The sequence below is a fragment of the Neolamprologus multifasciatus genome, chromosome 20 (genome assembly GCF_963576455.1).
Source record: "Neolamprologus multifasciatus chromosome 20, fNeoMul1.2, whole genome shotgun sequence".
Classification (NCBI taxonomy): domain Eukaryota; kingdom Metazoa; phylum Chordata; class Actinopteri; order Cichliformes; family Cichlidae; genus Neolamprologus; species Neolamprologus multifasciatus.
The window spans coordinates 24,975,728-25,002,013 of record NC_140458.1 but is presented as its reverse complement, the minus strand read 5'-3'; the positions used below and the strand labels follow the sequence as shown (position 1 = coordinate 25,002,013).

General features: G+C 44.4%; 1 protein-coding gene across 9 annotated transcripts in view; it reads right to left on the bottom strand.

Moving 5' to 3' along the window:
- agrn (agrin) overlaps nucleotides 1-26,286 on the bottom strand; it is a 257,822-nt gene that overhangs the window by 30,665 nt on the left and 200,871 nt on the right. For 8 of the 9 annotated variants that reach the window (XM_085147100.1, XM_085147104.1, XM_085147102.1 and 5 more), the window contains 12 exons: nucleotides 25,379-25,484; nucleotides 22,799-22,909; nucleotides 22,064-22,228; nucleotides 20,449-20,592; nucleotides 18,041-18,165; nucleotides 17,818-17,923; nucleotides 13,141-13,566; nucleotides 10,879-11,004; nucleotides 6,508-6,635; nucleotides 2,648-2,762; nucleotides 1,752-1,871; nucleotides 1,187-1,552 (listed from right to left, as the gene is read on the bottom strand). In XM_085147100.1, coding sequence (XP_085003226.1) covers nucleotides 1,187-1,552; nucleotides 1,752-1,871; nucleotides 2,648-2,762; nucleotides 6,508-6,635; nucleotides 10,879-11,004; nucleotides 13,141-13,566; nucleotides 17,818-17,923; nucleotides 18,041-18,165; nucleotides 20,449-20,592; nucleotides 22,064-22,228; nucleotides 22,799-22,909; nucleotides 25,379-25,484 — 2,038 coding nt within the window. The remainder of the gene's footprint in view (nucleotides 1-1,186; nucleotides 1,553-1,751; nucleotides 1,872-2,647; nucleotides 2,763-6,507; nucleotides 6,636-10,878; nucleotides 11,005-13,140; nucleotides 13,567-17,817; nucleotides 17,924-18,040; nucleotides 18,166-20,448; nucleotides 20,593-22,063; nucleotides 22,229-22,798; nucleotides 22,910-25,378; nucleotides 25,485-26,286) is intronic. The other variant, XM_085147109.1, reaches the window with a different exon arrangement.

Here is a 26,286-nt window from a genome sequence, read left to right as displayed (position 1 = left end):
TCTACTTGACGATTCTGATTATTATCATGCATTATCTCTCCTGGGCTCCTTTTTTTCCCCACCGTCCATCTGTCTTCCTGTCCGTCTCTCTGAGGAGAACGGCATCTGATGAGCTCTCGCTTTTCTAATGACTTGATTGATCTCGGGGAGGCTGGTTGTGCAGTTTTGTGTGTATGCGTGCATGATTTCATTTAAGCACTCTAACGCAAAGATCCACACTGATTCTCACCAGCTAATCCCCATCAAAGCAATTAGTGTCAATTATCTTAAGACGCAGCTGCGTGAGGTTGCTCCCCATTCCAGAAAAATCCCAGAGTAGAGTAAGAGGGAAGAAAGGAAGGAGCTGCGCTTCTCTAAAAAGTTCTCCCAGGTTTATGGTTTTCTCTGCAGCCTTGGCTGGATTTTGTGTAGCCTTTGGTGCACGGCTCAGTGGTCGCTCATTTCTGAGATGTTGGGCCTGTCTGAATCACTCGAGATGAGCTTGAAGCGCAGCAGTCGGGGAGAAACTCAATCACACCTCAGCTCTTTATTTCCAAGGGTTTTCTTTTTTCTTCAACACCGACCGTAAAACTGACACTCTGTACAGTGCTTTGATTGCTCGCTGATAAACCGTCGAGCTTTATACGATCCAATAAATCCACATCTGTGGCCACATAACATTTCATTTACATATTTCAAAGCTAACTGAAAGTCATTACTCCCACTGCCAATTAAGGTGTCACCTTGCAGACGCTACAACCATACCAAACCAAAGCATGACGCAGAGAATGCATTTCTTCTTTCGCTTTAAAGAAGCGTTTTATTTGATCAAGTGTTTCTAATATTTGAGGGATTTTTTTCCTATTATAATGGTGTGTTTCTGCTACTTTATAAATACATAAAAGCACTTGAAGATGTGGTTAGTAGTGATTATAAAACAGCTAAAAAGCATGATTGGCACAATGAAAAGTGGAGTGTCTAAAACCCACTTAGCCGCTGCAAAATCTCTGTAACCGTTAGCCTTTGGTGGGTTCTTTGAAATTGCTAATTGCAAAGTAGCAAATTACAGGGAAAGTCTGTCTGAGCTCATTTTCTTAGATGAGTCTGAAATAAGCCGAGACTTTGAAACTTTTGATTTAAGAGTAATCAGAAATATGGCCAAAGATACAGTTCCTAAAGAAAATGAAAACTCTCCGTGCTGACCCACCCTTCTCGCACACAGTCCCTCCGCGGCCCGCGGGGCACTTGCAGTTGAAGTCGCTGCCGTTTTCCTCGCACGTGCCTCCGTGGAGGCAGGGGTGGGAGTCGCAGGGCTTCTGCAGCACCTTGTGGTAAGGTCTGGTTGTGAAGCGGGCAACGGTAGTGGCTGGAGGCAGGGCAGTAGTGGTTAGAGGCGATGTAACCGGCACCAATTTATGTCTGCCGCTGAAGGGCCTGCGGGTGGTGGCTGTCGGTCGACGGGTGATGTAAGGGGAAGTTGTAGGAGGCCTGGTCGAAGTGGTGGGAGCAGCTGTGGTGACCGACGCTGTGGTGGTAGTGGTAGTGGTGGTGAAGATGGAGATGGAGGACAGGCCTGTCAACAGTGACGGGAAGAGAACAAAAGGATTTGGAAAAAGGAAATAAAAGGGACATTAAAGTATGTTGAGCCTGCGGTTTTGAGACTTTCTATTCAAGACCTGTAAAACCTTTGATAAACTACCTCATGAATAACTTAAAACTCCCTTTCATTTTATTAATCCCTACACACTCCTGTTAAGTCCACACTGTATTACCATAATTGGTGAAGCGAATATTCTCATCCTCCGGCTTCTTCACAGAGATGCTGGTGTCTTTGGAGGCCTTTAACTGTTTCAGCAGGGCTCCTACGATGTCCTCCACGGTGAATCTTGTATCTACAACAAACAAGAGGTACAAGCATTTAGAGCAAGGCCTCAGAGGAGCACTCCAGAGCAAATACAAGGCTTGAGCTCCTTAAACGTTAAAAGGGATATATCAAACAGCCCTATGTATGACAGTTGGGAGGGTCTCCGTGGACCACTTGTCCTCCAGCCGTTGATTGTCCGGCTTTTTTCCAGATGAATTGGTCTCATAATGTTCGCCGCAGATGCTTGCTTTACAGGCCATGGAGGAGCGGCACATAACGGCACCCGATAACCCACGTGAAGGGTATCAAGGACACTAAACGAGGCTCATAAAACGATGGAATAAAAATAAAAAGGAACGGAGGAAGATGATGTTCTGTGTGGTAGTTTAAAGAAGCAGCTGCTGCATATGACCCAAGTATTGTAACATGATGATATTTAGACAATACCCAATTCCTTAGATATCCTGCACATCCTGCAGGTTTTAGATGTGTCCTTGATCCAACACAGTTGATTTAAATGGCTAAATGACCTCCTCAACATGTCTTGAAGTTCTCCAGAACTATTTATTTGATTCAGGTGTGTTGAACCAGGGTTATATCTAAAACCTGCAAGACACCGGCCTGGAGAGCCCCACCCATGGTTTAAAGCACGTGTTGTGCAAATTTCAGAAAGCAAGACTATACAAGCTCATCTATTTACAAGATGCCTATTTTTCTACTAAAAATGTATTCATATCTCACACACCCTCCTCGCTGAAAGCCAAATGCACAAAGCTCATCTATCTCTCTATAAGGATCTCTCACCTGGTTTGAAGTGAGCCTCGACATAGGCCAGGATGGAGTTGCTGGGCGCCAAGTTACGGACACGAACGCTCATAAAGTCTTTGTGCACCGCCGACTTCCTGAACAACTCATTGAGCTGAGGAGAAGAGAGAGAGAGCGAGAAAGAGTGGGAGGAGAGAACGGACAGACAGAGGAGATGATAAATGAGGCCGGTAATGAGCTCCACGCTATCACGGCAGCGAGTCCAATTCCAGAAGACTGTACCCTATCTCTGAGGAAGAAAGAAGCTGCCTCTCAAATTGGGGTGCATGGAAGGAACCCATTGGGTGTGGGTGCACAAATTGACATTTAGCTGCTGCCCTGGCATTAATTATTGGAACAAGTTTTCAGGAGGAGCTAAGATAAATGTTGAGCTACCCTGACATTATGATTGGTTTTGCTACTGATGCTCGTTACTGTGTGCACGTTGTAACAGCCTGAAGAGCTCTTTATGAGGTTTGACTGAAGTGGGATTTTTTAAAATCAGCCAACAGTGATATTTTAACAGTTATAAATACTGACGCTGCCTTTTAACCCCAAATCTGGATGAGTATTTTGTCTTAAAAATGGGCCATTTTTATGCTAGAAGAATAAAAAAAAAGTTATGCGCACTAGTTTAAATTGTGAATTTATCACATGATGTGATTCTTTTTATTAAAAGTGACCTATTCATGATATGTACACTGTAAATCAGCAAGTCCTCAGACAATAATGAGGTGAGAGCTGATGGAAAAAGCAAAAACATTTAAAAAAAAACAAAAACAAAAAGCTGCTAATCAGTGACAATGAGTGACTGAGTGGACTTTGTTGGGTTTGAGGATTCAGTTTGTTAAAGATGATTTCCTTCATGCATTAAATGTATCTAATTTGTGGGCTGAGGTGTGACAGCAAAGTCGTAAAATAAAATCCTCCAAAACTGGCTTAGTCACGGTGGGCAAACTCTCCCGTGGACACACGGTCCTCAAAACCACCTGGTCTTTTTTTTCCGCTTCCTTCTCTTTCTCTTCCGCGTGCTAATTTATCTGCAAATTACAACAGGTTGTTCTGTCAGTGAAACCAGCGGCGGGTTGATTCGCCTTCTTTCTATATACCCGTACGTTCAAGTGAATGTGTCCTGGCGTGTATGCTCTGCATGTGCTCAGTGTGTGTGCTGGAAGATGAATACGGGGTGGTTGGCGTCAAGTGGCACACTAGGCTTCAGAGACACACAGGCTGATAGTGTTAATGAGCACACATGCACGTACACACACACACACTCACAAATCACTGTGAGGTAGCAGATTAGGTCCCAGTGGGGCATAGTGACACTAATTCAACAGCTGGTACATGTGTACTGTGTACCTAAGCACGCGCACACACACAAACACACAAAGTTCCCATTTCATCAGAGGAGCAAGACCCTGGCTTGACAACAGAGACATTTGTTCAAAGGTCTGAGCTCAACATAGAAAACGGACAGTGGAGAAATTCAACCGGGGTAACCAACATGAGCCAAGCTGTGATTACTGTACAGGCTCTGTGCCCGCCTGGGTTTTGGCTACAGCTACTGGCATCGTGACCATCCAAACTTACGAGACTCATATCCAGAATAAGGACTTGAGTTTTCAAATAGCTGAAAAATCATAATTAATCTCACATGAAAAGCTGCTTTTAGAATACTGTGAAGTGTCTGGCAAGCAACTGACAAATTATTCTTTAAACAAGTCTGCAGAAAGCTGTTATTTATTTATTTTATGTATTGGTCTTAAGCTTGAAGAATTTCTTTGTCTGTTTATTTAGGCCACATTCTTTGGATGTTATTAATACTTCTGTAGTATATATATATATGTATGTATATATATATATATATATATATATATATATATATATATATTTGTGTGTGTGTATATCTGTGTGTAGATATGTATATAAGTCTCTGGAATTCCTGTTTTGATGTAAATGTTCAGGTTAAAAAAAGGAAAAATAGAATGGTAAATCTTAATATCTTCACCTGTGTCAGGCAGGTACATCTGAAAATGTTATTCAATTTCTTTACATATTCATGTCTACAGATCACAGATTATAAGAGAATTCTAATATTCCCCTTTTATTAAAAATCAAATATCAGATAGGCCACGTTGTCTGCCTCTGATATGATGTATGTTCCTCTCTAAGTGCAGCCAGCCAGCAAAATGTGTGGTTTCTTTTTTTTCCCCTTTCTTTTTATCATTGTTGTTTTTTTCTATCAGATGTCAGAGCACAGAAATCACTCCAGCTCAGTGTGGCAGAATATTACTCAGCTACTTCAGGGGTGTCAAGTCTGTAAAACGTGCGATGAAACCTGCCTGAAGGAGCTGAAAGAATCTGATTAGTCTGGCTCTTGGGAAGAGTTTTAGTGTGACACGATGCTTTGAGTGTTGTCTGAAAAGGTTTCCACTCATGACAAGAACATTCTTGGGAATACTAAGAAAATTTTGTAGCATTACTCTCCAAGTTTCCCTAATGGCAACAGTGGCAACTGTCATTTGAATCAATTACATCAAAGCATACTTTTTCTGGACACTTTTTTGACACTTGAGGGCAGCAGAACAAGCTGGAAAAATAGCAAAGGGCATTAGGACATTTAAAAGTACTTTAAACCTCATTAAAAAGCTTATTTAAAAAGCTGAGAGCTAGCAAAGGGCAGTATAAGCTGAGAGTAGGGCTGGGCGATATGACCCAAAATTCATATCTCGATATTTTTTACCTGGACTGCGATATAAGATATATATCTCGATTTTTTATTTTTATTTTAAAGCCATAAAGTAAGAACAAAAAAAGAGTTCTTAGTCAAAGCTGTGTCCCAGATGTCACACAGGCACTTTTATTAACATAGAGCATAGATGTACATAAAATTTACTCAAAAATAAATTATGAGCATTTATTAAATAATAATGCTCCATAAATAAAAGAAAACAATGTTGTTTTTGTGCATAACAAAAAGCTCACAATTGGGCAGTCAAAATGTAAACTAAAAGACGCAGAGCATAGTAACAAAGACAGATTTCACAGCTGCTCTGTTCCCAACTTCTACTGCGTGACTGACAGCATTGAGTTTGAAATCCTCTTCATAACCGCGTCTCTTAACAGGTGCCATTTATGGTCCTTATACACAGTAGGGTAATATTACGTTGAAGCACAGTACGTATCACTCCGCGAGGCTCCTCGGTAGCCGTAATGCTCCGGTAATCCATCAAGCACAATCCATGCAGCACCGTAGCTTACCAAAGTCGTACTAAAACATTTTTTTGACAGATTGCTGAGCGCTGTGTACCACATAAAATCGGTTCGCGGCCATCAAGCACAACCAGAATTCATACATAAGGTGCGCTGTCAACTTTTGAGAAAATGAAAGGATTTTAGGCTGTGCAGCGCCTCTGGGCTGCATGGCGTTAGCGTGGTTAGCTCGTTAGCGTGGTTAGCTAGCTAACACGTTGACGGCGTCCAGCCCTACGCACGGGGCGATGCGCAGTAACTCGTTAACGGAGATTTGCCGTGTCCATCTTGTGGCTTCCTGCAGGTGAAGCGATGGGGGAGGAGGGGGAGTTGTGTTCAGTGAAGGAGGGGCGAGGCCAAGTAATGTTGCGTAAAGACAAAAGTGAATGAAAGAGAGGCAAACTTGCGGCTCCACAAGTATAGTTATAACGTAACATAGACTATATCGATATAAAGGATATTGTCACATCTTATATCTCGTATAAAAATATATCGATATTTTTTAAAAACTCGATATATCGCCCAGCTCTAGCTGAGAGATGTAAATGTGGATTCTTTAATCTATTAATTAATCATGAAATCGTGTGACAGCAAATTCAGCCACTTACAGCGCCCTCTATGCTGCGGGCCGTCTCTCCAAATAGCTCGGACTTGGGGTCCTCCATCTCAGGTGTGTAGATCAGGTCCTGGCCATCCACCTGGTCCAGGTACAGGGAACCACTGAATCTCATGGTGGCTGGAAGAAGAAGAGAAGATACAGAAACACTGTGGCTCAAGCCCTCTTCTTTCACTCATTCCCCGCTGCCATCCCCCTTGTTTCAGAGCAGTGCCAGTTTTGGGTTAGTGATGGATTGTGTGTTTGTGTGTGTTTGACAAGGAGGGGTTAGTGAAGTGTGTTGCTGATCGTCTTGGGCTTTAAAAAAAGGTCTGGAGTTTGGCCATTAAAGGTAGAGGCGGTGGATTTGTGGTGGTGGAACAGGTGGACTGTGAAATATGACAGAAGAGACGAACAGAAGGTGGAAAAATGGGCCAGTTTTACCAGACCGAGACTCTTCCCCAAAGCTGGCCGTGCCATGGAGGGCTGGGTAAAAAGACAACAAGTTAGACAGACACACAAACACATAGAGGAAAAAAACAACACACACTAAAGTGAAAGCAACCCACGGGCACTCAAAATAGTGCCTTCCTCAGCAAAGAGAAAGCCTCCCTGTGCGACCTTGGGGGTTATGTTGTCCGACATCTATCAACTCTATATGGTTTCTCGGTACTGCCGCCAGAGAGGTGCAGTGCGATATAAAGCTGAAAGTCGAAGGTGTTTATGTGTGTGGTGGAGAATGGAGGAGTTTCTGTGCCGCTCATAATCAGCAGAACAAATTGCCCAAATCAATCATGGCTGCCCCTGCCTGAGCAATGCCAGAGAGAACAGGGCGAGGACTTGTATGATTATCGTGAAAGATAGTCATAATTGTCTCCTTAATGCAGGCGGACCGATGACTGACACAGCCTGGTTAAAATTGCATGAAAAGGACAGCAGACACTACCAATACACGCTCACGCGCGCGTGCCGCCGCCCTCTCGCTCCCCTCCCTCACCATCTACAGTACTTTCACGGGCGGCACACATCGATTCACAAGTGACGGTGGCCATAAAATAGAGGCAAATGGGCACAGTTTGGAGAGGGGTAAAGAAAGAAAAGAGAGGGGGGACGAGCGAGATCTGACTTCTAATCTGCAAAGAAGACAAACATCAGAAAGGGTGATTTTCCAGACCACTGCCGTGACGGACGTAAAGAGAGGGAAAGAGAGTGATAAAAAGACAGACAGAGCTATTTGGCTATCAGATTCTAGTGAACTGTAAAATGTAATGGATATGTCAGACTTCCCCAGGCATATGGAAGAGTTTATAGTATCTGGAGCTCAGTGTGCCAATAACTTTCACATTAGCATTTGGCAATTATCCCCGATGCCATTAAATTTAACATACGCAGGACCTAGAGTCATTTTTTTATATTACACTATACTGGGAAATATACCCAATGCAATCTATAACCAAGGTGTTTAATTTTTTTAAATATGTCAGTGTGGGCTAAACCAAACCTTGAGCCTTTTCCACATGTGATGTCTTAATAATCTGAACATGAACAATTATTTTTTTCCCCCCGTGAGACAGCCCGTCAGATATCAATAAACTGTGTCGTACAATGAAATAGCAGCCGTTGCACGAGGCAGAGGGATGTGTCATTTCACTTCTAATGAGCGGGAGATTGGCTGAGGCCTTCTCGGGAGAAGAAAAAAGAAAAAAAATCCAGCGTATTGATCAGCTTATCACGCAGCTCGGTTTTATTGGTAATAACACTTGAGCTGAATGAAGTATCGATCGCCGGTGTGCCGTCATTGTTAGCTGGGATAAATATTTACAGGCTTTTGCAGATTCGTTTTAACAGTTCTCTTGTAGCCCGCGCTTGTTTCTATCATCAGCCGGATTTGAGGCTAAATGTCACAGGGTTCAACCTCGACAGAACCTTTCATGTTTCACCTCTCCCTGCCTGTAAATTCTGTGAAAGAAATAAATGGCGTAGGGCTCTGGATGGGCAAAGGTGGCCTCATATCTTTAGGTCATGTTGCAGACTGAGTGGCAGTAAATTCTGCTGGTTTATTGAAAGGCTTAGGGGACCTTCACCGTGCCAGAAATGCAACTCCATGCACTAATTTGTGGCCCGAGCTCTTTCAAGTCATGACCCAAAGCTCCCCCGAGATCCAGAGTGAATCCCTCTTTTCACAATCAGTCAGACTACCACGGCTAGGACAAATAGACGGCAGATTTCAACCGAGGGATGGAGAGAGAGAGAGATAGAGAAATGAAGGGAGAGAGAGAAGCCCTTTATCTTTATGAACTGAGTGTGGCAGGAGTCACTGATTGGTACAACAGCGCTCGTCGGCCCCTTCTAGTCTCTGGGCTCGCTCGCCGCTCAACTCCAGAGAGAAATGAACTGATGCAAGACTGGATTGAGATTGACTGGTTTGAGAGAGAGCAAGAGACAGAGAGAAAAGGTGAGAAAGAGCTCAGAAGGGAACTAAGGAACAGTGGCGCGGACTGATAAAGAGAAGGGGTGCGAATTCAAGAGAGGGAGATTAAAAGAAAAGGAGCGAGGGTGAAAGAGGAGAGGAAAGAGCGTTCAAGAGTCTCGAGCAAAATAAGAGAAAAGGAAACTCGCTGAGGATCTGTTGGTGTATGACTAATATCAGGGCGAGACTGCAAAGTGTTGCAGAATTCATAAAAATGGATTACCAAGGTCAGACTAATGGTTTCGCTGTTTCTGTTTTTCTTTTTTTTTTTTAATTTCCTGCCACCTGTCAATAAGCTCATTTACATATGATAGAAGTGATTCATAAAAACACTGCTGTAGAGAAAAACCAAAAAACACCACCTGTTCTGAACAATTAAGCCAAACGCTCCGATATCTCGATTTGTAAAGTCAACATTAGAGGTGTAACACGAGGCAAATGGTGGCTAATGTTTAGAAACACAATACTGAAAATTGGCCCCTTTGCCCGACTCACTGAGCGAAACAGACAGCAGCGGTGGTCGAGCGAGCTAGATAATGACTGAATCAGTGAAGACAGGCTTAGAGTCAGGAATGATGGTATGTTTTGATTCTGGTGGCACAAAGAAACGCATCCACTCTTCCTGTTGCGCGGGATGGTGCACACATTGTGTGACTGTGTGTGTGTGTTGGCGACAGACATTCAGACTCGCAGCTATTTATACATTTCTTACCTAAACAGCGAGCAGAGCAGAGAGACGGAAGCAGCCATATAAGCCAGTTTCCATGTTTTTTGTTTGCTTTTTTACTTCTGTCCTCATATTCTGTGTGCTACTATTGGCCGGCGCCTATGCTATCCACCTACAGCCAAGCGACTGCATCCCAGAAACCTTCTGAACACAGCAAAATCAGAAGAAATAGGTCTCCACAGATAAAACCCCCACACACTTTTAATATGTCACAAGTGATGATTAAGGAGGATTTTTTACTGTATATTATACTTTTAAATATTTATATATATTATGTTCAATTTTCACATGTAAGCAAATGAATACAGACTGAAATAGATGGAAAGCAGTGCCACTCTGAATCACGACACTGGCAGACTGACAATGACGGGTAGTTGATTTCTTGCATTTTGTGCCAACTCCCGCCAATTATTCTGACTGTGTTTCACGAGTTAACTGAGTCACTTTAATTATTGTAATAACAAAAATTGTCCTCCGACACAGTATTCCTTAACAATATGTTGTGCGGATAACTCTGTCTGGATCAATAATCCATTGCAACACTATTTTTAGCATTTGCACTTTTTTTCCCCTATGAAGCTCAAGACAGCACATCAATTACTGATGTCTGGGGCAAAACAGCGCGAGGCCACGCAAACAGAGGAGGACGACAAGGACTTCCTCAGGCAGCAGAGGTTACAGCTGGAAAATTTGGGTTTTTGTTTTGTTTTCTGCTTTAAATATGGAGGTGAAGCTGTGACACGATTAGTTTGGAGGAAGAAGAAACTGCCAACAAGTCCCTCTGAAACCGTCGTTACCACATTTGAGTTTGTGTGCTTGTTAAATAAGGTGACACAAAGCGTTCAGTGGTGAGCTTTGCAGAGAGATGTGTTAGCTGCTCTCTTCTGCTTGCAGCCTTTACACTAAGCTAATCACCTCCTGGCTCCAGCTCCATACTTAATGCACAGGCATGAGAGCGGTATCAGTCTTCTCATCTCACTCTTAGAGGGAAAGCCAATTACTTTTCTCAAAAGACCCATGAAAGGCGCCCTCCATACAAACAGAGCCCGAGCTTCTGCGACTCAAAGCAAGAGCTACAGAAGCTGGTGAAACAACAGCAACAGACAGAAGACGCAGAAGACAGCTGGGAAGATGTTTAGGTAATTAGAGAGTAAAGAAAGTCTTTTTCAAAGGTGCGCTTGACTTACAGGGGCAGTTGGTGCCCTCTGGAGTACTGGATGGTGTCTTGCCATCAGGGCAGCAGCCGAACTCTGTGTTGTCGCAGGACGACCTGTCCTCAAGTGTGGGTAAAGTGGTGCTCGCCATTGTGGGACCTGAGGGTGATACACAGAGGCTCATAATAGTTCATGAAACGTTACAGCTTATGTAGGAAACCCAAAACAGAGCTACAATTTTTAGGTACTCAACACCAGCAGTGATTCCAAGGTCAAAAACCTACAATTCCAACTTTCTCTCGCGTCTACACATGTTTGTGTGTTTGTTTTAGAGTGCTGACCAGTGATTGGACACTAATAAAGGCATCTGTCAGGAGTGATTATATGGCATTTTCACTGGAACTGATTGTACACCTGGAACTCTTTTTGTCAGGTAGAGAACACTTAATGGGAAGTGTTGCCAGTCATCTCACACATGGCTCACTTTTAATGATGGGAGGATGTGATAACTGCTCGCTGCAGATTGGATGAGTTTTACCTTCAAGGAGTCCCAGGAGGACAAAAAAACATACACTCGTGTTTGTGTTACTGTCACTGCATATCTGACTATCTTGGGACATTACAGACATAAAAGTGGCTCGGCTCGCTCTATCTGAAGAATGAGTGTGTATATAACAGCGGCGAGCTTCGGTCCACTCTAATGATGGTGTTGGCGGAGGGGGAGTTGTCTCGGTGTCGAGGCGGTGCACTTTATGGCTGCGGAGAGATTAGAAATAATCGTCGAGGCAAACAGCTAGCGGCTAAACAAGCCATAAACACGTCAGAGGCGAGGGACGTCCTTCTCAAGGACATGCGGTCAAAGGATGTGGAAGGAGGAGGGAGAAGGGGGCGGGGCAGAAGGTGGGAGGAGGCTGGGGTTTATGGGGCATCTGCTGGCATGTGGTCTGCACATTTACAGAAGCATTGGGCAGTGCACAATGACTAGGGTCTGTGCAACTCCTATGGAAGCCATGAAAGCTGTCAAATAAACACAGATAAACACAACGACAAATACACACACAGATTTGTTCGGATTGCAAAAATACCACAGGCACAAAAATGTGCAAATGTGCACCTCTGACCTACTCACATTTGTATGCTCAGATGGTGACATGTGCACTCTGGATTGGACAAACACAGTGACACGAGGAACAGGAGATAAGACTAGCACACACACACACAGACGCAAACACACAAAACAGATGACGAAACAGATTAGTTCAGTATTTCAATATCCAAAACTGTCCTGGAAAATCATCTAATCAAACAATCACAAACTGACTGTTGAAAAAAATAAAAACATCCAGGCACACTTAGGTACACATTCATACGCACACATATACACACAGTCACAAGACGCCAGGTCTCCTTTGCAGACAAGCTACATGCTCCTTGCATCACCGAGCACTCTGGTCAGCCTCTGACAAGAGAATAAATCTAAAACTCGGGGAGCAGGAACGAGAGGGGAGGAGGAGCAGGAGGAGGAGGAAGAGCCGAGGAAGAGCACATTGGGGCCTTGCCGTTCCATCAATCTTATCCTGTTACTGCAAGCTGTCAGGTGAGGTGGACAGACGGATGGAAGGCAACATCAGAAAAAAAAGAAAAAAATCAAAAAGAGAGCACTGATTGAAAAGTCTTAGTCGTCCTCTTGTTGTTCAACCAGAGGCCCGGTAACCACCAGAGCCCAGGAAGGCATGTCGGGAAAGATTTGAGACTAGTCATGTGACAAGGTACGCTGGCTCACACACTCGCACCTCAACCTCCCAGTCACATCAGCCTGTCAAGTCAGGCTCCAGAGATCCTGAGATGCGGACCAGCAGTTCCATCTAGAGTGTATTTTACAGAGCTTGGGTTTTGTTTTGCTAGCTGTTGAGAGCTGGTGGAATGGGAGGAAAAAAACGCATGGGCGATGTAGCAACAGTGAACCATGCAAATACATTATTTTCTGTCTGAAATTGAGATATACATCTTATGCAAGTGGAAATGACACTAACAGCACCTGTTGACAAAGATTTCTCTTCCCCGCCTGCCTGCCTGTGACATTTGTCTCCTCAAAAGCAATTTGCATACAAATATGTAAGCCTGTGCCTATTTTTCATTTTCAATTAACAGATGATGGCATGAATGCATTATGATGTGAACTAAGAGAAGACTATGAGTTTGACCAGCCCCTTTTTTTTTTTAGAAAAACCTCCCCTCCCTACACACACACACCCAAAGCTTTATGGATAATGAAGTGAAAGAGCAGGGATTTACCGACAGTCTCCTCGGCCCCACTGGCCTCCGTTGGGACGCCGCTGCTCTCTTCTTCAGTCGCTTCGTCCCCGCTTGGATCCCCGCTACCCGAGCCCTCGAAGGAGACTGCGGCGGCCGAGGGGATGGGACCGCTGCGAGAGGATGTGGAGGCGGCGGCGGTAGCGATTGGGCTGGGCTGCGGCGCTTGCGGCTGGATGTGGGTGGAGTGGTGGCTGGTTGCTTGCGCACTTTTTTGGGTAGGGGATGGAAAGGGGGTGGTGGTCGCAGGTTGCTTGAGGGTTTCGATCCATGGAGGCGGGACGGCGTGCACCATGTTAGGATGGAAGGGGGCGGCGGTGGTGATGGTGGTGGCGGCGGCAACGGTTGCGCTTGGGGTGGTGGCGGGGGGGTTGGGGGTGGGTCGATCTGCTGGCTCAGAGATGGTTTCTGGTGGAGGGAAGGGGAGGAAGCAAGGAATGGATGAATGACTGAGCATAGATGGAAGTGTTGGACTTTGTTTTACTTAACTGCAGTAAAACCTCAAAAACCACACCAGAGGAAATACAAAAAAAAAAAACATAATTAGCCAATAAAGCATAACAAAATCACTTAATGATTATTACAACCTACTGCTCACTATAACTGTTTTTTTTTTTACCCCTGTATTCAGTGAGTGATTATGCCTCTTCTAATCTTCTAACCCATCTCCCTGATGTTCACCAGTATCATTAAGTAATTACATTAGAAACCACACACATACACAAACAGGCCTGTTTGTACAAGCAGCCCGTGATTAAAAAGCATGCAATGGATGAGATGTCAGAAATCTTTGTTTCAGGGGTCTTAAGAGTGAAAATGGAATATGCCAACAGATGACACATCGCATTCGGGCATGTGCACTCCGCCTGCAGATGAGTTATGTTTCCCAAACCGGGTTAAACTACTCCAGTTGGTGTCAGCGCATTGTGTGGAGGGTATTTGTGCTTGTGTTTGTACACATATGGCATGCATTCGTGTGCACAATATGCATGTTTGTGTGTTGCTGTGCCAATGCCTATGAATTATATATCCATATTCAAACGCTGCCCTCCAGTAGCACAGCTTTAATCACCAACAGCCAGTGCTTCCGGTGATGAATGATTGATAGAAATGGGGCAAAAAAAAAAAAAGAAAGAAAAAAAAGCCGGCTTTAACTCTGGCTTCAAAGAGCGCTGCTTGCAGAGAGCATGAGTATCCGTCAATGCCACCACAAACACACTCGTGTCAATATTCACACACACACACACACACACACACACACACACACACACACACACACACGCACACACACACACACACACGCACACACACACACACACACACACACACACACAGAAACAAAAACAACAACAAAAAAAGAATCTTTCCACATGAGGGGAGCGAGAAGAGCCTTTCTGTAAAGAGCCCATCATTACCAATGCAAAAAGCTCTGGTGCAAAAGGACAAACTGTTGGCGATAAAAGAGAGATAAATGGGACAAAAACTCCTGCGGGAAATAAGTGAGTTGGCAGGGAGATGCTACGTAAGCGAACACTTCAGATTTAGCCGTGGCAAGCAGTCACGGCAATATTGTCATTATTTCTTCGCTCCTTGCCGTCCCACGAGCACAGATGTGTGTTAGCGAGAAGGTGAAATGAAGAGGAGATTAAAAAATAAAAAGCTATACCGTAGACATGCGCCTCATTAGGATTCGCCTAACATTATGTGTAGGACTTAATTACACCGCTAAAATCGCTTAGTTGATCGGCAATTATTCACCGAGGTGTGAAATGTGATACCTACTGAGACGGCAGAAAGCCCGGGAGACGCACAGATTGTCAGCTTAAAGCTCGGAAGATATTTGTAATAGAGAGATTTGGAGTGCATAGAGGAGCGATGCTATCACCAAGGAAGGTGGCATGCATCGCGTTTCCTCTCGGCTACACCTGTCAGTCTTGTGCCAAGCTTAGCGTCAAGCGGATCGGTCCCTGGAAAGGGCCTAATGTGTGTTTGGGTGTGTGCGGGCATCTCCAGAAGCAAGCTCAGTGACATGGGATAAAGCAAGAGAGGAGCGCTCGTTGGGAGAAAGCAGAGAAGGACTGGCAGCACAGTCTGTTCAGCTGACGCTTCTCTTAATCACGTTTAACAGTCCATTTGCCTTTTTTTTGCTTTATTTCCTCCCAGTCGAGCACTGGACAGTAATGTCACGGAGTAGAGAGCAAAATAAATCATAGTCATCTCGACTTGCTTCAGCTGTGTACTTATTGTTGACAGGTGATTATTAAGATTGTTTGTGGAGTCAGCCACCCTCAGTGAGGAGGAGGAATTCGGAAAGCGCAAACTGGAGGAGAAAGACAAGGAAGCCACAGAGGCAAGGAGAGGAAATGATAGGGAAAAAGAGCCTGACAGAGAAAGGGTTTAAATCAGATGGAAAATACAGGTTAACAAATCAGCAGCAGGGAAACATGGCATGGCAAACTGAACGAGGGAGTGAATAATGGCACAAAAAAATCGCAGGACATGGAGGAGAAGGCAACAGAACCCTGACTAGCAAGCAGGCAGAGGGCTGCCTGTGCCATATGCTGGCCTTCGTTGCCAATTTGCTACAAACTTACAGGTAATAACACCATATGGGAGAGGCAGGTCATTGCCAACATGGTGGCCATTTCCTCCCGCTGCCAGAATTTGCTCACCGGTACAAATGCCCTCCCTCCGGTGCTCGGTACAGTGTTTTATGCATATTTTTTTGAGGATTCTTCTCTTATCGCTTCATCTTTTGCTGAGACCTAGCAAAGAAGCCGGCAATACTCCTCCCCATACTCTGCGGCTGCTTGGAGGAGACTTCAGAGAGAGCCGGGTAACATCACAGCTTTCTGTCATAGGCAGAAAGATTTGAGGAGCTTTTTCTGCAGGCTTGTAATTTTTTTCCTCAGCCTGCCCATTAGCGGCAGACTGCACAGCAGCAGCAGAAGCAGCAGTCACGCTCCCTTGTATAATAAAAAGTTGCAACAGATCAATGATGTTAAAAAAGATCAATATTCACTCATTTATAGCAGAGCCCTTGGCACTGCTCTCCTGTCAAACCACGGAGCAGCTCGGCGAGCATTGGCATGCCACGGCGCTGTGGCCCAGCGTCTGGAAGCGCTGCGTGTAAACAGTGGGAGGGAGGGCAGGCTTGGCTCTGGCGTGGTGAGGGGTGGAGGCAGAGCAAATGCTAATTCGCACCCAGCCACACGTGAAATGAGCTCGAGATCTAACTCCCGAGCCGACAGCAGCGCCAGAACAGCAACCCGCGGTGTGACCGCATCCGGGTGAAGAAATTAAAAGATCCTCCGCGGCTGCTTGTGGGGCCCGAGCGCTCGCCTGTCTCTTCGTCGTCCCCGTAGGGATAGAGAGAGAGTCCACTGCGAGGCGTCTTCGTGCCTTCTGTGTATGCAGAAATGCTAGGTGAGGGATTACACACAACCCACATCTCTATTGCCAGGCAACAGAGGAATGTGAGACCAGACTGGATTTTGGCTCCATTTGCTGGTAACCCACGGCACTGAATTTGTAATTACCAGATGTTCAGGGACTTATCAAAGCCTTGTCAATTCCTTACTGAACATACTCCTTTTTTTTTTTAATCCGACTACCTGAAACTACAAATCAACATACACTATATCAACATCCTTTCCTATCTGGAATACTGCAATTCTGAAGGGGATCACTCAGGGAAGAGGGGTAAAAGGGACTCGTGTCTCTGCATGAGGTCATTTGATCCACTAAATGATGAGGTGAATGAACATTTTTCTACCTGAAAATGTAAGACACCTGGCAGTGGCTCGCGGCCACAGCTCCACAGCTGGCGTAAAGCTTCCTCCTGCTCTTGCCGGCGGCATCTCTAGAATTCTGCTGTGACGCAAGCTGGCAGTCGGCGAGACCACTTCACTGTACATGAAAGCTGTGGCCTTGGCAAGGGTCCCAGTGCCTATTACACCGATCCAAGCAATGTCCATCAGCATGTGGGCTGGGATGGAGGGGAGGGGGGGACAAGAGCTGTACCTTTTCCTGAGTACACATGTACTCTACATGTGCAATCATACTTCAGCAGCATCGTGCTCCTGGCAGCATCAAGCTGCGAAGGGATTGATGTATTCCCCAACAGGGGGTTTGAAGATGAAGCCAAATCCCAACAAAGGGACTGGAAAGCAAAGAGGAAGTGTCATTGCTATCTGGTGAGTTTGCAAGGCACAGACTCCAGTCAAACTTGTTTTTCTTTTCAAAATAAATAAATAAATCTCCATCTTAATTCTAAGATCCCTGTAGTGTGGCACATGCTTTCATTCTCACCAGGCAGTTTAAAACCAGGAGGAGAGACAGGCTTGTTCGATATACAGAAGTGCTATTGAACATGATGCATGTAAGATGCTTTTATTATATACTCTTCAGCACTTGAATTACCTTAATAAGAAATAAGCACAGCTGCTCGAGTGTGTGCAGAAACATTTATTTTAAGATAAATGTGCTCTCACAGTGCTCTGACCTTACTTTCTGAATCAGAGTGATGGATAGGAGGAGAAACAGCAGGAGGGGGTTAATTTGAGGCCCTCAGCACTGCTCATTATCTTTTGATCAGGGACTGACAACAGTTGGCCATCCGTGTGTCTCGTTATGCATGGAGGTTTCTACGAGGCTCACCTGTGCACTGTCCAAAGTGCTGCACTGTGATGTCCTTGTCCTGTCTACAGGCTATGGTCCTCAGCTGGCACTGGTCGGCATAGGTCACCCCATCTGAGCCGCACACCTGCTCCACAGTGACAGAGATGGAGCGAAGGGAGAACACGTTAACTCCCTACAGGCAACTAAAACAATGTGTTTCCATTCAAACAACTTATTTCTTTAGACAGTTTGAAAGACACACCTTGGTTTTGTTTTTCAAATCGCAGTCAGGTGAGGGGCACTCACAGTGGGCCTGGCCATTCACCTTAATGCAAGTGGCTCCATAGTTACATTGTAACTCTTCACAGGAAGTTGGGGCTTCAGGACCTGTGGGAGAAACAGGTTTACACTGCTATACGTTCTGTACGCACTATATGGACAAAGGTACTGGGTCATCTATGCATCCTGTTAGAGCACCACTCTTGAATTCAGTGAGCTCTTCATTCTTTCATCAATGACTGTGAATGCAGGCTGCATGGTTAGGTGCTTGATTTAAAAAGTCTGTGGCAATGGGACTGAAAACACCTGAATTTAAAGATTAAGAGGTGTGGCCCAACACTTTTGAGCAAATAGAGTACTTTATATACAGCAATGGAGACTGTAAAATCAGACTATAGCTGGCAACATTTCTGCCACGTTTTGTTGCTTCATAGTGATTTCCTCCTTTATTCTGTAATCCTTGTTCTTTCCTGTGAGTGTTATTTCAACACCTTCTCACTTCCAATTTGTAATATTTTACACTAGGTGACAAATCGTCGGGATGTTACGCCTCGGGAGTGAGAACGGGCTGGTTATTTCCATTATTCATGTTGGCCTTCCCTTGCTTTTTTTTGTGTATTACTGCCCTTTCATTCCTGGTTCTTTGTTCCTAGTATAGGTCCAATCATGTTTGTCCATCTAATATGCTTTCAAGACTCCAACCTTTACTTTCTGTCAGCAGGTTTTGCTGATGCATAAGGTTTTGAATTTTTGATCCTGGTCTCCTGTGTTTGGCTCTTTGAAAACATTACAATTTCCTGTGTATCAAAATGTCAACCTTTCTGTAGGTACCAAAGGTTCGGCCAGTTAAACACCCATTAAAGAATAAAATACAGTTGAACACAATAGTTAAGAACTGAAATAACCAAAAAATGTAAAGAAAAAGTCTTTAACAGCAATGTAAAAGATGATACTGCATACAGCAGTCACTCTGTCTCTCTTGAGTGTTAACAGTGACGTGGGAACAGACTGGTTGGTTGCTGCTGGTTTAGAGTACAGGGATAGCAGTTCTGATATATATGCTGGGATCAGGTAACAACAAACAGCGAAACAAACAGCGAATAACAATTCATCTGCACTGCTGACAACATTCATACTATACTTGTGCTACTGTGCCACAGTTTTAACCTCCTAAGACCTGAACTCTTTCATGCAATGCATTTTTTATTTCTCTTTGATATTTGGGCTGATTGGGACCTGATGAATGTAAAAACAAAGAATTACCAGATTTTTTTCTACTTGATTTTTGTTTCTGAGAAAAATGAGAGACACATATGAGGACATATTTGGATATCAGGGCCCTGTAGAGCAAAATTTAGTATTTTGGTCTAGATATGTGGACGCCAGGTCCTAGGAGGTTAAAACACCACTTGTCGCACACGGGGTGATTTTATAGTGTGGAAAGGGTGAAAGACTTCATTCTTGTCTTGTATTCAGCATCTTTACACCAACCGTATAACAGTGATAATAGAATTCCCAAATTCTCTGAGTTTCAATTATTCATGGCATGCACAGCAATTTTCCAAAACTGCTGCACAAAAAAAGTTTATCTTCTGAGGGGCACAAATGTGAGCACTCAAGATCTCTCCTCAGTTCTCCCCTAAAGACTGTTTGAAGCCTTGAAGCTGTCGCAGCAGGATCTGCTGCAGGGAGTCCACCATCCACCCACCTGGATGTGAGTGTGGGGTCTTTGCATTGTTTCATCACAGAGGCTTAGAGCACCCCACCCTTTAGCTCCTGCTTTTATGTGCTGCACCCTCCTAGTACTCGTCCTTTTTATCTGGCAGGGTGTGTGGCGAAGAGCCCCACCACTGTGCTGGGACTGCTGGCTTCATTAAGCATTTGACTTCCAGTCGATATCTGATGGTGCAGCTTAATCAAGGAGCTGCAGGCCCCCACAGCAGGAACCAACCTTTTCTTCAACCGGCTTTGTGGCTTGTACAATCACCAGGGCTGTTTTTATTATTAATCAAAAGTAATCAATAGTCCTTAAACAGAGGTATAAACCCACACATTCAAAGAACAGTGAATCATCACAACTGTGAATGTTGTAGAGAAAATAAAATATCAATGGGAAATGTGTCATCCACATGCCATTTGTACACTTGAGTATTTTCCTAATCACTATTGAACAGCTCTCTTGCAGCCACTTCCTTCTTTGCCAATAAAGCTGATGGATGCAAAGAGCCGATGAAGAAAGAAATGGCTGCTTTGAGGCTGATCCACAAATCAGATAAGTGACAGAAAAACCACTTTGGAATGATAGAGAGAAGCTGGGACCAAGGAGAGAAATGTGTGTGTGTTTGGTTTCTGAATGCCCCACACACTGGCCTTGATGCTCTTTCTTATTACCTTTGTCGCAGCCATTCATGCCCATCTTGCTCCCATCTGGACACACGTTGCACTTCATGCCCTTCACTCCCGTCTTGCAAGAGCACAGACCCGACATCTGCTCACAATCATCCCGGACTGAGCCCGTAGCATCGCAGTTGCATGCTGCCGTGGAAAGGTGGGAAAAAAATGAGAGAGATTGATGAGGGGAAAAAAAGGCCAGTCAATTAGCGACGACGGCAGGAAGAGAGATAGGAATAGCTCGGTTTATAGTCTGTACAAACTGTGCTTGAAGCAACCTTAGCCTCTGTAGCGTTGTGCTTGAGAGACATCTTTGTCTTAAGTATCAAGGGTTGGTGATAGTTCAACCAGCCCTAGGGGCCACAGGAGGAGGACAAGAAGGAGGGGAATGAGTACGTAAGAGAAACTCAGGAAAACAACACCGGGGAAGGACATCAAGTCCATTATGTTCCTGGAATCAATGACGTGTGTTGTTTTCCACTCCTCTCCTGCTGAACGTGGTATTGGCGTGTGGTGTGCTGTCTGCTTGCTTTGGGTAAACCTTGTTAAGGTCAGGCCACGGGTGAGGCACCTGCAGGCTTCCTGCTGTTGACTGAAAATGCTCTGTGACTTGGGGAGCTATGTCCTATAATACCTCAGCGGCAGGATACGAGCTAGTCACCATATTGCATTACACCAAGACAAACAAGGGGTCCCGACCCTGTTCTTTACTCGAATACAAATGAGAATGGTTCATTCAGTACAGCCTTGACAGGTCTAAAGGACAAAGTAAGACATCTTTCCACAAAAACTCTCATCAAATAGTTAAGCTCTATAAATATATGGAGCTTAACTAGAAGAGAATCTAATTTGACTGACTAGATTTTATGGATATTCATTCTATAAACTTCTGTTCTAAAAAGGGTAGCTCGGAGGCACCGCTATTAATTCAGTGAGAAATGTATTGTCAAACTATGGCTCTTATCTTGAGAAATATGACTCTCACTTATGTAGAGTGGATTCCAGCCATGCAGATTTGGATTTATTTGGCAAAGACTTTAGGTTTACAGACTCAGAGGTTTTGGGTTTCTTCCCAGAAAACATTGGGGGAATAACTGACGGTAACATTGTTTATACTCTGGGAAAAAAAAATGTTCATTAACTATAAAAGTAAAGTAGATCAGAAGAAAAGTGCACACAGAAATATTGATGGTGTATCTAGAGCAGGGGGTGTGAATCATACAAGTCAGTCAGGACTTTGCAAACTATGAAAGTTGGAGATGTCTGCGGAGATGCTGGAGATGAAAGTTCCAGATCCTGACAAGTTTCTGACAAGACCCACTGACAAGACCCACTGGAGATCAAAGCTGGCTATATGAGGCCCATGAACTAAACCGACTTTGACATCTCTGATCTAGACTAACTATTTTCACTATTTCAGGATTTCTGAAAACCAAATAAAACCTCTCTGCGTGTTAACACTTTGATGTGCATGGATTTTTTTTTTAGTGTGTGTGTGCACAGACCATTTGTGGAGAGGAAATGTAAGGATTGAAAAGTAACATACATAAAATGAACGTTATTGAAATAAAACACATTTGCACAGCTGATCAGATACAAAGAAGGAATTCCTCACGAGTGCAGCCGCTCATGTTCTCTGTCACGATGCCGCGGAAATTCCAGAAGCCCGGCTCACAGCGGTCACACTTCTGCCCTCCGACACCCGGCTTACAGGAGCACTGCCCGGTGGTTGGATCGCACGTCCCCTTGTAGGAGCCGTAGATATTACACTGACAGGTAGCTGAGGGGAAAAGAGCAACAAGGAATTTCACTTTTCTACAGCAAACTTACACTGCTGCTGTTTATAGATCCCTGTAGCTTATAAGAGTTGGATAATGCTTACTGTGATGGATACTCTGTACTAGAGATTTATGCTAGGCTCAAATGTCAGCTAAACCCTATTCCGCAAATAAAAAGGCGGATAAAGCGCGCTGAGGTGATTTTCCTTTTTTCTAAATCTCTGCGTATTCTTAATTCTACGTCTGCATTTTCTCCATCCATGCTGTATCCCCTGGCTTACAGCTCGATGCAAGCCTTTTCTCTTCCATCTGCGCGCTATCATTTGTCAGGATCATCAGATGAAGAGATTTTTCTGTTGATACAGCGCCGAATTATCATAATTATTCCTTGGATTAAGATGAAACGTTTTCGGCTCTGCAACTTTGCTACTGTAATTGCAGTCAAGGACAACGAGTCCCATATGCTGCAAACAGCCTGATACGATCTACTTTTCTTTCCTCCTTTTTTTCTTTTTTTTTTTAAAACTCGTGACACACTGACGGGTCAAAGTGGGACACAGAATACGACTCACCGGGACATCCAGCCTGCCCAACTCCTAAGGCGGCCGTCACATTGTCTGAGCAGCAGCCGTACACTGACACGCTGCAGTGCTCGGATACCGTCGGGTCCGGCAGAGATACGGCTGAAATCACCGATGAGGTAGGGAAGGAAAGGGAGGGGAGATGGAAGATGGAACAGGGAGAGAAAGAGGAACACCAGCATTTGAGTGATTACTGTAGGGTTTGTTGATGGTGGTGGAGGAGGGGAATTAAACAACACAATCTCTGAACAAAATGTAACTTTTTGCCAACAATGAGATTGGCTTGAGGGGCAGAGGTGGAGAGCCTGGCAGTCGGCTTCAAGATAACAATTCTATTTGCTACTTTCTCCACAATGGCTCAAAATCAGGGGGAAAATGATGCTATTACCTCCAGTGAAAACAAACAATGGCATTTCTGGTGAATGTGCAGAAGCTGACATTTACCACCTACTAGAAGGCATGTTCTCTTCATTTGTTCTTGTCTAATATTACGAAATTGCACCGCTGCCCTACAACCTTCAAAAAAAGAAAAGAAGAAGAAGAAGCAGAAGAAAAAAAAAGGCCTGCTGCATAATGCGAAGGAATTTGCCAAGCAGTTTCTGCCTGCGCACACTGTGTGGAGAGCTCCTTTGTCTAAGGATGCACCAGACGCCAAAATAGTGTGACAGCACTGAATACAGAGCCACATTCAACAAAATAAAAACAAATGCATTCCTCAAACCTGGCGCTTCTCCAGAAATTGGAAGAGAACAACAAAACAGTCAGTGGGAGGAAAATAGGATTTGTTTAATGGCCGGAGCAAAAGCATCATTGTTCACATTTTTTCATACTTTGGAGTGAAAAGTAAAGTTGTAGATAGAAACGGGAAAACCCTTGGTTTTCTGTGTGTCTCTTTATTCCCCTCCCCATCGCCTCTTCTAGTGTTGCTCATTTGGAGTTTGGAGGCTGGAGATACAGGGGCCATAAATCACACTGTTACTGGTGTGGATATGAGCCTCAGCCTAATGGTGATGACTCGGCGCGCTCTTTTTCCAGTGCTTTCCCACTCCAGAGATGGGCTTTGGACACAGTTCATTTAACTTGCCACTTTTCAGTGCTCCATTCGGCTATCTGTACTGAGCCTATTAGGACAAGGAGAACTTTTAATTTCATATGTTCTTCCACCCTTCAAGGGTTTTTCCCCATTGTCCGGCACAATGCACCTCGCTGTGACATGCAATATTACCCTCACATTTTCAAGGTCCACTGCTGCGCTTTCTCCGCTTCGCTGATTGTTGCTGGTCTTTTATATTCCTGCAAGGGCACATCTGCACATGTGTCTAGTAAACCACTAAAAATTTCAGTCGATTATATTGAAATCCCTGACCCTGATTTGAGTTTGCAGGCGGCAAAAAAAAATAAAAAAAAAAAATACTATTTTAAATGCTACAAGAGGCAAACTTTACAAATGTGCATGCAGCAGACGGCTGTGTTGACACTGTATGCAAAGTAGGTAGCTTTTCAAACTGAGAACCTCTGAAATACAAGGTTGCTTTCATGCTCCGCTACTGAGAGCTGGCATGTTTTGATAAAGTTTATGGAGCTGAGGTCAAATGAAGTTTCTCCTCACATAGCTAATGCAGAGGGCAGTGAAATTCCCCAAGATCTGAGTCCCCCCCCCCATTAGCCAATAGGAGATGGGAACCCAGAGGCCTTGTACCCATAGAGGGCTCTTCAAAAAAGGATTGATTATCCATGGATGGTAGAGAAGCGTGACAGTCAGTGCCCAAGGAGGCCAGCTTAGGAAGGAGAAGAATCTGCAGAGATGTGTGTGAAAACACTGGCAGCTCCTTCATTCTCACTCTCTTCAAACTCTCTCCATCCTCCTCTCTTTCAGACCCATGGGGAATCAAACAGACTGGAATGATCACACAAAATCCCTTAAGTGCCTTTTGCTCTGCTCCCTGACCTGTGCTAGCAAAAAGCTCTTCATTTAACATAGCCACAGAGAGGAAGATGGTTAACCTTTGCTGCTCTGCCACTGATCTCACAGCGTTTGTGGCTGATAAATGTCATTCATCACATGCAAAGAGAGGGAGTTTATATTAAAGGAAGAGGGGAAAGTGGTGTCCTGAGGGCTAAGAAGCAAGCTCTGGAGCACAGGTTTATTGCTTTAAATTCTCTGAATATCTGGACAGAAAAGTGAGCCTTTATTACTATCTGTTAGTTCACACTTGGGCCCGAGAGGAAGATTTTTAACTGTGCTCACGAGCCGGCCCACGTGGACTAGTCACTTCCCAGAAAAGCTGGAACGCTCAAAGTGTGCTGAGTCAACGTTCCCTGAGCAAATTACACAAACCCACACATCAAATTTAACACTGACCTTCCATCATTTCACTTGCTTATGGCTAACCAGGTGACACTGAAGAGAGACAAGCAGTGCTGTCAGAATTACACTCAAACTAGAGACAATTACAACCCCATCGATGGATGGAATGAGTGGAGAAATGGGATGTCAGCGACAATGAGACTTGATGAGGGTGCTCTTGTGCACTGCAATGACATAGACTCTGAGTGGCGTAATGTACCGACCTGCACAGGGTCCCTGATTTTGAATCAACAAGTGCTCTCGTTTCTCACATCTGGCCTTCTTCAGCTCGCACTCGTTGCTGTAGTTTTTCCCATCGGAACCACAAACCTGCAAAAAGAAAGACACAAAGCAGAGTCTGAAGCAGTGTTTAGCTTAGCCCCTCAGCTCTTTTTGCTCTACCTCGCTTCAGTTATTACCAGGCCGCGTGTTTTTACCGATGGCGTGCCCTGTATTTAAAGTAAAAGCGCATTCATCTAGACGCTGAAATAAAGAGCCATTAAGTGGTTAGTTCGGTTGCTTTCAATAATACTTCACGGCCTTTGTCAGGTGGCGTTTTACTCAGTTGTAATGGACGTGGTTTAATCAGGTGTCATCAGTTTCACCACACTTAAGACCATGCGGTGACACCTGAGCCACATCCGTGACAACAAAGCAAGCTGCTGCTGCTCATGACGGTAAGATGACCTCGTGGGAAAAGAGGATATTTTTTGCTCCTGCTTATTAGACAGGTCTGTTTCTGTCGTCACTGGAGCTTTCTCCTCGCGTCACGTGGTGTTCAGTCAGGTAAGCCATAAATACAGTGTTTCTTTCCCCTGTTATGCAGACTATGTCAACCTATATGTTCCACTGACGGACGCAACATAAACACCATCTCCAGCCTTATGCCTCGCCTTTCTGATGCTTAATCGTGGATGTCACAAAACTTCCTTCTGCCCAGTTACTCAGTTTCTGGGATCCTTTTTGAGTTTTGTGTTGGCTTACAAATTACCGAGGTTGTACAGTCATACTGTCTCCGAAGAAGAAATGCTGCGAAAAGATTTTCCATCTGAAGCTGACCTTGAAAAAGTCCCCCGTGCCTTCATGCACGCCCCCATGTTTTACAATTTTGTCAAATTTACAAGAAAATAAG